Source organism: Salvelinus namaycush, chromosome 26, assembly GCF_016432855.1.
Source record: "Salvelinus namaycush isolate Seneca chromosome 26, SaNama_1.0, whole genome shotgun sequence".
Classification (NCBI taxonomy): domain Eukaryota; kingdom Metazoa; phylum Chordata; class Actinopteri; order Salmoniformes; family Salmonidae; genus Salvelinus; species Salvelinus namaycush.
Genome location: NC_052332.1, coordinates 6,336,623 through 6,349,416, shown reverse-complemented (window position 1 = coordinate 6,349,416; position 12,794 = coordinate 6,336,623). Strand labels below are relative to the sequence as shown.

The 12,794-nt window shown below is 41.2% G+C and overlaps 1 protein-coding gene across 2 annotated transcripts; it reads right to left on the bottom strand.

Moving 5' to 3' along the window:
• Positions 1-177: 177 nt before the first annotated feature.
• Positions 178-10,852, bottom strand: LOC120020927 (beta-hexosaminidase subunit beta-like). 2 transcript variants are annotated; one of them, XM_038964567.1, is made up of 14 exons: positions 10,543-10,852; positions 10,102-10,250; positions 9,342-9,407; positions 8,860-8,906; positions 8,439-8,549; positions 8,177-8,278; positions 7,698-7,830; positions 7,315-7,495; positions 6,857-6,943; positions 6,618-6,690; positions 4,344-4,518; positions 2,414-2,504; positions 2,184-2,288; positions 178-524 (listed from the first exon to the last, which is right to left on the bottom strand). In XM_038964567.1, exons 1-14 carry the CDS (start codon positions 10,794-10,796, stop codon positions 461-463), a joined length of 1,638 nt encoding a protein of 545 aa, XP_038820495.1. In that variant the 5' UTR covers positions 10,797-10,852; the 3' UTR covers positions 178-460. The 2 variants fall into 2 exon arrangements, with proteins under 2 accessions (XP_038820495.1, XP_038820494.1); XM_038964566.1 differs by lacking the exon at positions 4,344-4,518 and adding an exon at positions 3,054-3,234.
• Positions 10,853-12,794: the final 1,942 nt, after the last annotated feature.

Here is a 12,794-nt window from a genome sequence, read left to right as displayed (position 1 = left end):
CATGAAAATCGGGTCAAGAACATGCATGTGGGCATTCAGTACTTCTGTTGAACATATTGTAGAAGTGGCGGTATCAGTCATTAAATGTATATCAATTGTATAAAAGATGATATTGTGATGAAATGTGTAATTTCCATGAATCGGTAAACTGCGTCGCACTTCGGGTGTCCATCACTATAGTGTTTACACACACACACAATTCTGCAAGTTTATTTTAATTCATACAAACATTAATATAAAAAGGTGTTCCTACACACAATCAATTTGTGACATTGATTGGAATGAGGATTGTTTTAAGAAACAATTTTTTTAAAAGGCAGAATTTGGCTCATATCAGTGCATCAATAAAGTCATGAAGACAATCAAGTTTGATTTGTGTTCAAATTTAGATTATTTCTCTCTCTCCCATTGCTCCCATTAACGCTGCTTCTCAGGTTGTAGCCCCACAGTGGCTGTCAGCTCATACCCCTTTGTACTCATGTGCACAGTAACCTGTAAACAGAGGCTCAGCTGGTATACCACGCCTAGTAGAGCAAGAGAAGACAGAGATGGAGTGAGAGGGGAGAGAAAAGACAGGAAGAAAAAGAGGGTGTTACCATATTGTAGTCATGGCCAAAAGCTTTGAGAATGACACAAATATAAACTTTCAAAGTCTGCTGCCTCAGTTTGTATGATGGCAATTTGGAATGTTATGAGTGATCATATGAATTACAATTAATTGTGAAGTCCCTCTTTGCCATGCAAATGAACTGAATCCCCCCAAAAACATTTCCACTGCATTTCAGCCCTGCCACAAAAGGAACAGCTGACATGTCAGTGATTCACTCATTAACACAAGTGTGAGTGTTGACAAGGACAAGGCTGGAGATCACTCTGTCATGCTGATTGAGTTTGAATAACAGACTGGAAGCTTCAAAAGGAGGGTGGTGCTTGGAATCATTGTTCTTACTCTATCAAACATGGTTACCTGCAAGGAAACACGTGCCGTCATCATTGCTTTGCACAAAAAGGGCTTCACAGGCAAGGATATTTCTGCCAGCAAGAATACACCTAAATCAACCATTTATCGGATCATCAAGAACTTCAAGGAGAGCAGTTCAATTGTTGTGAAGAAGGCTTCAGGGTGCCCAAGAAAGTCCAGTAAGCGCCAGAACCGTCTCCTAAAGTTGATTCAGCTGCGGGCTCGGGGCACCACCAGTACAGAGCTTGCTCAGGAATGGCAGCAGGCAGGTGTGAGTGCATCTGCACGCACAGTGAGGCGAAGACTTTTGGAGGATGGCCTGGTGTCAAGAAGGGCAGCAAAGAAGCCACATTCTCTCCAGGAAAAACATCAGTGACAGACTGATATTCTGCAAAAGGTACAGGGATTGGACTGCTGAGGATTGGGGTAAAGTCATTTTCTCTGATGAATCCCCTTTCCGATTGTTTGGGGCATCCGAGGGAAAAAAAGCTTGTCCGGAGAAGACAAGGGGAGCGCTACCATCAGTCCTGTGTCATGCCAACAGTAAAGCAACCTGAGACCATTCATGTGTGGGGTTGCTTCTCAGCCAAGGGAGTGGGCTCACTCACAATTTTGCCCAAAGAACACAGCCATGAATAAAGAATGGTATCAACACATCCTTCGAGAGCAACTTCTTCCAACCATCCAGGAACAGTTTGGTGACGAACAATGCCTTTTCCAGCATGATGGAGCACCTTGCCATAAGGCAAAAGTGATAACTAAGCGGCTCGGGGAACAAAACATCGATATTTTGGGTCCATGGCCAGGAAACTCCCTAGACCTTAATCCCATTGAGAACTTGTGGTCAATCCTCAAGAGGCGGGTGGACAAACAAAAACCCACAAATTCTGACAAACTCCAAGCATTGATTATGCAAGAATAAGCTGCCATCAGTCAGGATGTGGCCCAGAAGTTAATTGACAGCCTGCCAGGGCGGATTGCAGAGCCTTTGACACTTATGAAATGCTTGTAATTATACTTCAGTATTCCATAGTAACATCTGACAAAAATATCTAAAGACACTGAAGAAGCAAACTTTGTGGAAATTAATATTTGTGTCATTCTCAAAACTTTTGGCCACGACAGTATACTTGAGTCAAGAGATTTTTTGCACCAATTCTTATAAGGGGGGCGCACCACAGAATGAAATAGAACAGTACGTTTCTCTATGGGGGCGACTTACTGGACCATGCGACAGCGGTGCTGGATCAGACGACTATAAGCATCGTTTATGTCTTTCACCTCCTTGCCACTCCACAACCGCTCCCCCACAGCACTGGCACGGGGCCTGGGGATAGGAGAGAAACATCTTCACAGACTAATATTACAGACAGTGCAGTGTAAAATGGATGGAGAGGAAAGGTATCCTCTAAAAAATTTTTTTTTTAACATTTGGGTTTGTCTGCAGCGTACCAGAGTCTGGGGGTCAGGTTGGTAGCGTCCACGTATTCCCCCCACAGACAGGCCTCTCCCCCGACCACCAGCTTCTTCTGAGCATCTGTGCCTGGGTTCACAAGGTCAAATGTAATTCAGGGGTCAGGAGGCAATCACATGGAAAGGTTTCTGTATGTGCATTTAATCTTTAAAATGATGGGAATGGAGTTATTCTGTGTTATTCATTCTACTACTTCAGTCAACAGGGTTGCACTTATAGTAAGTTGCACAGAAATAAAAAACGCATGACCATCGGATCACAAGACAGAAGTGGATGGCTTTTGGCACGGAAGGCGTTTTCCCTGTTCGGGCTCAGAGCAGGTGGGTTGGACCTTAGACCTGTGTTATACGAGTCAGCTATGAATTTAGAACAGCATGGGCAGGGCAAAGTCTTCCTTTATCACAAACAATAAAAAGTCAATGTATTGGTCCTTGCTGCCCTAATGTAAATATACAGTGACGTATCGCGATAAGCGTCGCGACCAGTCGATGTAAAATAAAAAAATAAAAACATGAAACTCCAACCTTAAAAAAAAAAAAAAAAAAATCACACAGCAAAGAGTAGTATTTTTTTCAGAAATAAAGCATCTGTCTAAAGTGGCCAGATAGAGACACACACCATTAAAGTCCTGTGGGTCTGCCTTGTAAGCGGCCTGCCAGTCTTGGCCGTAGGAGATGCGGTTCAGGTACCAGGGTGTGGAGAGCAGGGCCTGATAGCCTGATGCTGTGACCCTTGCCATCTCAGCCTGGTACTGCTGCTGGTTGCCTTTCCACACGTGGATTAGCGTGTCAGCCTTCAGCTACATACAGTAGACACACATCACATACTGTAGATACACATGCAACATGTGATTGAGGAGTATCCTTAGTATTTAGGTGTATTAGTACTACTTAGTGTAGAGTAGTATTTTTGGGGGGAGGGAGGGGGGGGGGTGAAGATACTTAAAAAGAAGAAAGAATATGCCACAGGAGAGCCCTCCGTGGATAAGCGTGCCTCCGGGTACATTCAAGACGCAAAACGTTGTAGAGAAGAAATTGAAGTTGTCCCCTTGCAAGATGCTTCCAGCGAGGTGGTTTTCAACGCATGGGTGTTTCTCTCTTCATGGTGGGGCATCACAAAACAAAATGGAGTAAAGTTCTGAAGTTGGCTGCATATGTAAGGTTTCACGTCAACTTCTTGCTTACAAATGTTCAACATGTTACAGTGTTGCTGATCTTGAATGTACCCCGAAATAAGAGCAGCGCTGTGAAGCCATGAATCATGTACGCCAAGTGAGCATGCAAGAGTTGTCAGGGCTAGTATCTGGAAGGCCTAACGCGCTGCAGCAAGCAACAATAATCAAATCAAGAAGTTCAATGTTACAGTACAAACGAGACAGACATAGGCCTCAACCTAGACCAGAACCAAAATGAATACCAAGCAAAAGGCAATGTACAGCCCTAACTGGTTTACCCAACAACAACAATCTCTATCTCTACCATGAACCAAAGCTGGATACAAAAAAGTAGTTTGTCAGGTTTCCCGTGTGTTGGTCAAAAAAAAAAAAACACCTTCCAACAAGAACCATGTCTCTGTACACTACGACTTTGGTCCAGAGAGCAGATGTTTCAATATGATACAGCTGTGCAATATTCAAGTGCAGACCTGTTGAATGAAGTCATTCAAATTTGAAAGGACAATTTTTGCATTTTCAACCGTGGCATGTTAGGCCAAAACTCAGAGCTATTCCAGATCTCCTAGAACCCGGTCCTCTTTTTTTTCTTTTCTTTTTTTAACACGATGTGATTATTAAAACACTATTTGATGATTACATATTTTTTTATTAAGATCCCCATTAGCCAACGCCATAACGTCAGCTAATCTTACTGGGGCCCAACAAAAGGGAGGTGTCTGATGAAGACAACTGACCATTGAAGCTGAGCGGCTCGACCTTGTAGTACTTCTGCCAGTCCTGTCCGTAACTAATGTAATCTAGGTACCAGGGGGCGGAGAGGATGGTGGTGAAGCCCGCCTCCGTCACCTTCTGAAGCTCCTCTTCAAACTTGTTCCCCATCCACACATGCACTACTGTGTTTGACTTCAGCTGCAAGTATTACACTGATTTGTTACTCAGAAAACATGTTTATTATTTGCAGATGTGGTGGTCAGACATTGGTTAGAAATAATTGATTCTAATACTTTGAGCGCTTGCTTGAGTCTGCCTGGAGTGCCAGATGGGCGGGATTTGCAGTTCTGGGACTTTTCTATTGGTTTATTAAGCCAGGCAAGCTCAAACAGGCACAGATAAATACATTTTTTCAGTATTTGAAACCCAGGTCTGGTGGTGGTTAGGAGATAGTATTAGCTTTTACTTTGTTACTCTAACATATATATATATATATATATATATATAGATAGGAGCCAAGCCATGAAGCCACATGCACTACTAAGTAAATAGCAGGTAAGAAGTGAATAAGGTACAGTTGCAGTCGGAAGTTCACATACACCCTAGCCAAATACATTTAAACTCAGTTTTTCACAATTCCTGACTTTTAATCCTAGTTAAAATTCCCTGTCTTAGGTCAGTTAGGATCACCACTTTATTTTAAGAATGTGAAGTGTCAGAATAATAGTAGAGAGAACGATTTATTTCAGCTTTTATTTCTTTCATCACATTCCCAGTGGGTCAGAAGTTTACATACACTTAATTAGTATTTCGTAGTGTTGCCTTTAAATTGTTTAACTTGGGTCAAACGTTTCGGATAGCCTTCCACAAGCTTCCCACAATAAGTTGGGTGAATTTTGGCCCATTCTTCCTGACAGAGCTGGTGTAACCGAGTCAGGTTTTTAGGCCTCCTTGCTCGCACATGCTTTTTCAGTTCTGCCCACAAATTTTCTATAGGATTGAGGTCAGGGCTTTGTGATGGCCATTCCAATACCTTGACTTTGTTGTCCTTAAGCCAATTTGTCATTGTCCATTTGGAAGACCCATTTGCGACCAAGCTTTAACTTCCTGACTGATGTCTTGAGATGTTGCTTCAATATATCCACAATTTTACTTCTTCATGATGCCATCTATTTTGTGAAGTACAGCAGTCCCTCCTGCAGCAAAGAACCCCCACAACATGATTCTGCCAGCAACGTGCTTCACGGTTGGGATGGTGTTCTTGGGCTTGCAAGCCTCCCCCTTTTTCCTCCAAACATAACAATGGTCATTATGGCCAAACAGTTCTATTTTTATTTCATCAGACCAGAGGACATTTCTCCAAAAAGTACAATATTTGTCCCCATGTAAAGTGGCAAACCGTAGTCTGGCTTTTTTATGGCGGTTTTGGAGCAGTGGCTTCTTCCTTGCTGAGTGGCCTTTCAGGTTATGTCGATATAGGACTCGTTTTACTGTGGATATAGATACTTTTGTACCTGTTTCCTCCAGCATCTTCACAAGGTCCTTTGCTGTTCTGGGATTGATTTGCACTTTTCGCACCAAAGTGCGTTCATCTCTAGGAGACAGAACGCAACTCCTTCCAGAGCGGTATGACGGCTGCGTGGTCCCATGGTGTTTATACTTGCGTACTATTGTTTGTACAGATGAACGTGGTACCTTCAGGCGTTTTGAAATTGCTCCCAAGGATGAACCAGACTTGTGGTCTACAATTTGTTTTCTGAGGTCTTGGCTGATTTCTTTTGATTTTCCCATAATGTCAAGCAAAGAAGCACTGAGTTTGAAGGTAAGGCCTTGAAATACATCCACACCTCCAATCGACTCAAATTATGTCAATTAGCGTATCAGAAGCTTCTAAAGCCATGACATCATTTTCTGGAATTTTCCAAGCTGTTTAAAGGCACATTCAACTTACTTTATGTAAACTTCTGACCCACTGGAATTGTGATACAGTGAATTATAAGAGAAATAATCTGTCTTTAAACAATTGTTGGAAAAATTACTTGTGTCATGCACAAAGTAGATGTCCTAACCGACTTGCCAAAACTATAGTTTGTTAACAGGAAATTTGTGGTGTGGTTGAAAAACGAGTTTTAATGACTCCAACCTAAGTGTATGTAACCTTCGACTTAAACTATAACTGAAGATATTTTGAACATAGAAATATGAGAATTTCACTTCAGAAAATGTGTCTGATTTCTAAATATCAGAGAGGCTGCTTTTCTCTCTGCCTGTGCTAATAAATGCTGCAGCTCTGTTACCTTAACTCCATTGTCAATCACCTCCTGCCAGATCATGTAGCCCTTGTTAGTAGTGGTGACAATATCCAAGAGCCTATCATGTGACAGAAAGTAACCACATGAAAATATGAATAATTAATCTTCGGACAATGGTGTGGGACATTTGTAGAATATGCGGAAGTTACTGTGTTTTTTTTAGGTTGGCCGAATGACTTAATATTTTTTTCACTTTAAGGCCATGTCTAACTGAAGCCACACACCTCTGAATGTAGAAAGACTCCAGCTTGCTGTAGTCGGTCCCAAAGCCTTGCTGCGCCATGAACTTCTGGATGTCTGGGTTGGACTTCCTGTGGATCACAGAGGCATAAAGTAGAGTGTTCTTATTGATGTGCTTGATGTTGGCGGAGACAGCCTGCAGTACTATTTTGATTTCATTTCCATTGACTGTCAAACAAGCCAGAGTCACATGGCTGTTGACAATTGTGGTCATATACTGTACCTTTGTAGTGGATAAGGAGTCTGTGGGTCAGTTGGTACTGAATATTTAGACTTTGATTAAGTCACTTTTGAAAGAAATATCTGCTAGGGTCTACTAGCAATGACTTACATGTGGTTGTTTCTCCCTGCTAAACGTAGTTGTTATATGCACCGATTGCCAGTCACCCTGGATAAGAGTGTCTGCTAAATGACAAATGTAAAATGTCCATAAGCCTCTCACCAGCAGCTGAAGTCAACCTCGTCTCCTCCTAGATGGATGTAGGCATCAGGGAACACTGTGCTGACCTCCTTGAAGAACATGGCCATGAAGTCATAGGTGGTGTTGAGGATAGGGTTGACCGGTCCAAACGAGCCAGAGGGGCTGGCTCCAGAGTAACAGGGGGTCAGTAGGTCCTTCTGGCCTGGAAAGGGGGCATGAGAGAGGAGCAGATAAAACCAAGGCAATATCAGGTAGCTGCATATTTCACTTAAATTCTTACAAAAATATTATGAAAATGTGCATGTCTCAAAGGACAGAAGACTACCCTGACCCCCTAGAAATGAACCCCTTGATACAGCCAGACGACTTTCATCTGAAATACCCCTAAGTGACCCCACACTCACCTTTGCCCCATGACTGAGTGTGTCCAGGGGTGTCGAACTCAGAGACGACACGAATGCCCCTGAGGCGAGCAAACTCAATGATCATCTTCACGTCAGAGGGCGTGTACACATGCGTGTACGGGTGGTATGCTCCCTGCAGAACAACGATACATCAAAACAAAAGCTGTCATACACAAAGGGAATCATTATATACATATGGATATGCATTGAGTAGTTTGAGCCTTTACACTGGCCCTTACACGTTTACAACTTTGAAATGACTGATTTGGTGTAAGCAATACGGTGATAGATCCACCAAGACCACAAGGCTTGTGACGCTCCCACCATATACTTTTCAGCATATACTTTTCAGCGTATCATTTCTGCCATGTCACCTTTGCCCATCTGGTCTTTTCAGGTGTGTGAAAGCTGTAGGTATAGCAGCTGAAATGGGACTAGGCTATTGATAACAACGTCTGCCTGCCTGCCTACCCACTCACCTGCTGGCTCAGCTGGGGGAAGGTACGGCTCATGTAGGGGAAGGATTGGTCATCTACTATGTGCCAGTGGAACACATTGAATTTGTTCCAGGCCATTGCTTCCTGCGTGTGGGTAAGGGGAGAATGAGGTTATGATGACATTATGTTATGTAATGTTATGCCATTAATATACATATTATTTTATCATATGGCCAAAGCAAACATTTAACCATAACAACAAAGTGAACTGAAATCAGAAATCGCATGTATCGTCCTCTCTAACCAGATTGGCTAAGATGACTTTGATGGGCAGGAAGTGACGAGAGCTGTCCAATAAGAGGCCTCGATGTGCAAACCGTGGAAAGTCCTGAATCTCTGTCCTATTGATGCTTTTCTGTGAAAATAAAACAAAGAAATCGAAAATGATCCATTCAAAAAAAAAAATAGAAGTATCATTGAATTATTTCTACAATTGAATCAATTTGATGAATACGGAGTCACTGAGGCAAAAACCACAATGTGGAATTGAAAATAGCTTGCTAAGTTGCTGGGAACTGAATTGCGAAATGCATTAGAATGACTTGGAATAGAGCTACAGTAAGTAAGTAAGGTAGGCTACTTCCTCAATCATGTGACTGGTGTTCAGACATGGGCGAGGCCTCCTTGTTTAACAAACTATTCATATGGCACTCATGTCAACTTACTGCTCCATATTCATCCTCATACACCAACTGGCTAAAAGTCTCCAGACCTGGTAATAAAAAGTGAGACACATAGACAATGATTAATCAACAGAATCACAACAGGATTGTAAACACATGCTTTACAACACACTGTCAACCTCTTGGATATGTATATAGTCTCAAATCTAATCAAATCAAAGCTTATTGTAATCTGCATAGGATACAGTGTAGTGTTGTACACAGCACAATGAAATGCTTGCAAGCTTTCCTCTCAGTACGTAGGTATGAATTACAATATTTCCTGTAGCTTTCAAGATCTAGACACAAGATGCTATGCAACGCAACCACAGAAGTTGCACAAGCGTTATGAAAACAAGTGAAACGTTATAACAATATAGGTATGTAAATAGAGGAAGGCCTCACAGGTGTGACCAAACTTCTTTCACCAATATAAACATAGCAAAAAAAGTGTGTGTGTATAGCATAAAAGCCATGACCCCTACCTCTCAGCGCGCCCCACACCTTAGGTGCTTTCAGCACAGCAACAGGAGAGTCCACCGAGAGTTCGTCTGTGAACAGGCAGAAGAAAGAAGACTGTCAATCCTATGTTGTTCTTAAAAAAAAAAAAAATTGTACATCCGATAATGCCCACTGATTTAAAATGCATGCATATGTCACTGTTACCCATCTAGGTAAGTGGCTGTTTCTTCTTTGATGAGTAAGTAAATGCATGTTAGTTTCTCTTTTTTTTTTGTTTGGGGCCTTAAGACACAGCTAAGACCAAACTTGCATGTGTACTACTGGTGTGCATTCATGAAACAGTAGCTTAGTGTCTTTACAACAATGATCCGGTGGTCTTATGCCTACGGACCTATTATCTTCCAAGACATTCTAGGTAATCTTTCTCTCTCTGTCTACTACTGACGTAAGCTATACTGGCAGAATACCTTAATACCTTCCTAAACACTGATGTAGGATGACGAGACCCGGGCCTCAATCCCACTGGGAAGGCCCCTCAACTATACTTGTGAAGACTCTGCTATTTGTGTTTACCCTGCTAGAGTCCCAACCTTGCAAACTTGGGTCTGAATTCAGAGAAAAAGCGCTGATCTCGGAGCAGGTCTCCCTGTACATATAATCGTATTCATTATGATCTAAAAGGGAAATCTGATCCTATATCAGCATACTCCGAGATGCTTTGTGAATACAGAACCTGGCGTAGAGCACCAACAAGGAAGACAAACATCATGTCAGGGCACTCACATGATTCGTCAGATGTCACACTGGGGTAGCTGTCACACTCTGAGTCAGCTGATGTGATCCACACCTGTAACTCAGACACATCAGAGGCAAATGCCTTCTTTTTGTTTTGCCCTTGCATTCTGGAAATGGGGAATATGTATTCGTCATACCTGCAGGACAAGGAAGAAGGAACAAACCAGTTCATGTGACTATGTGGGGGAAAAAATGGGTGAATTTCTATGCATAAAACACATTCAACAGTCACAGCTCTATTCAGCACATAGCCTACTTATGAAAAACGTTTTGACTTTTAAACTGTATTCAAATAAAAAATTAACTAAAACGTGAATGATTTCAAATCTAACAGAGTCAACGCTAAACGAACATTGACATTGCAGAATGCTGATGTAGGCTTGTCTTTGAAAATACGTAGGCGGCAATTCATTCACAATCACATATTACCTTCGATATGCATTTTGAAGAAGGCTGCAGCTCGCACCGGAAGACGATTCTTTCGCGTCAACTATCTGGAAACTAGCACCGCTGAGTTTGAATGCTACCGTTGACATTTTGACTTTCTGAGGCAACGGCCAGAGAGATCCATACTGAGAATCGCCCAGAGTAGGCTCCTCGACATCATTATAACCATAATCTTGCGTTGCCCGGCAGACAACAACAGCAAGTAATAATGTTGTACACTTCAGCGTCGCGATCATGATGTACTACTGTATTGCCAACTACCAGTCAGCTGACAACTGGCGAGACAGTGGGGGTGTTTTGGTAATATAGCCTGGAGGGGGCGGGGCTTAAATCAATGCGGAAATGTTATCTAACAAATCAGAACATCTCATATTTATTTTTTATTGAGCCTAAACCGTAAAACAATATATCATGTGATGTATTCTTGAACGCATGTGTAATTGTTTGTTAAATTCATATATGCATAAAGCAATTTATTCGTGTTATTTCTGAGAGTTAATAATGTCTTCAGTCAGATACCGAGGCTATTTATTGTAAATACTTACTAATGTCGAGAATATCTGCAGAAACACACCACTTTTTTAAAAACTAGGCAAGTCAGTTAAGACCAAAATCTTATTTTCAATGACGGCCTAGAAACAGTGGGTTAACTGCCTGTTCAGGGGCAGAAAGACAGCTCGGGGATTTGAACTTGCAATCTTTCGGTTTCTAGTCCAACGCTCTAACCACTAGGATTCCCTGCCTAGGCGATGTTAATTTTCATAATTCTCTCATTCTCACCAGATGGACCGAAGACTTAGTGCCACATAAATAAATTAGGGAACAACAACAATAAGCAAATGGACAAAATACACAAGAAGCAGGTTGAAAGGTAATCTTATGACGGTTCTTATGGTCACATATTACCGGCTGCCTAAACAAACGAATGCTCGATTTTCAGCTATAAAGACGTTTGACTCATTGCTCTTTGAACTTTGTAGGATCAACCCTCAAGCGTGAATTTTGGCCAACAAGTGGCGCTGTTGTCATTTAAATAAGTGATTCACAAAATCATTGGCGATGATGAAGTTTCCGTCTCATTTAGTTTTTCATTCATCATCGATATCTCTTCATTCAAAGACTCAATCATGGACACTCTTAATGACAGTTGTGGCTGCTTGCGTGATGTAAAAGTCTCTACCTTCTTGTCCTTTGTGCTGTTGTCTGTGCCCAATAATTTTTGTACCATGTTTGGTGCTGCTAACATGTTGTGTTTCTACCATGTTGTTATCATGTGTTGCTGCCTTGCTATGTTGTTGTCGTAGGTTTCTCTTTATGTAGTGTTGTGTTGTCTCTCTTGTCGTGATGTGTGTTTTGTCCTATATTTATATCTAATATATTTTTTTTTTAAATCCCAGCCCCCGTCCCGCAGGAGACCTTTTGCCTTTTGGTAGGCCGTCATTGTAAATAATAATTTGTTCTTAACTGACTTGCCTAGTTAAATAAAGGTTAAATAATAAATAAATGAAAATAAAATCTCCACATTTCACCATTTCTAACTTGATTAGTGATTTAGGAGAATTTGATCAGACAAGATCTTTCTACAGTTAAGCTTTATAAATGTTGCCAATGTTGCATGCCAAGTAATGTACAGTATATACATCTAAATCATATTGTGCTGTGGTGTCTGTACAATTTCACAAATATGAACTAATTTATGTTGTAAGGCCCAGGCATGCAAAATGTATATTCCACTTAAAGTAGCTGTCCAGTGTTTCAAGATTTCTATGAAATATGATCTATAACTAATTACAATATGAGTGAAATGGTTTTCCTTCCCCAAAAATGTAATTATTCTAAAAGAGCCAACGCTAAACAAACATTATTTACAATTAACAATTCTGATATATTTCATATTTTCAATGATATGTACGATATTTAACTTGTCTTAAACTTCTATTTTGTGTGTCTACGATATTGAAGTGCATCAACATCAACATCTCGCAATATAATATGTTTGGAATATTACATTACTCCTGGATGCATACCCAGGTGTTTGTACTTTGATACTGATTATAAGATGTCTTTCATTTTGCTTACAGAAAGAACTCTGATGGCCATGAACATAGTCTAACATGTATTTGTTAGGACACTGCAGAATATTGCATCACCTCATATTTGAATTTCTGATGCAAGGACATGTTCTTGTTTTCATGCTTTTGAGGGTTGATTCTACAAAGTTCAAAGAGGAAGGT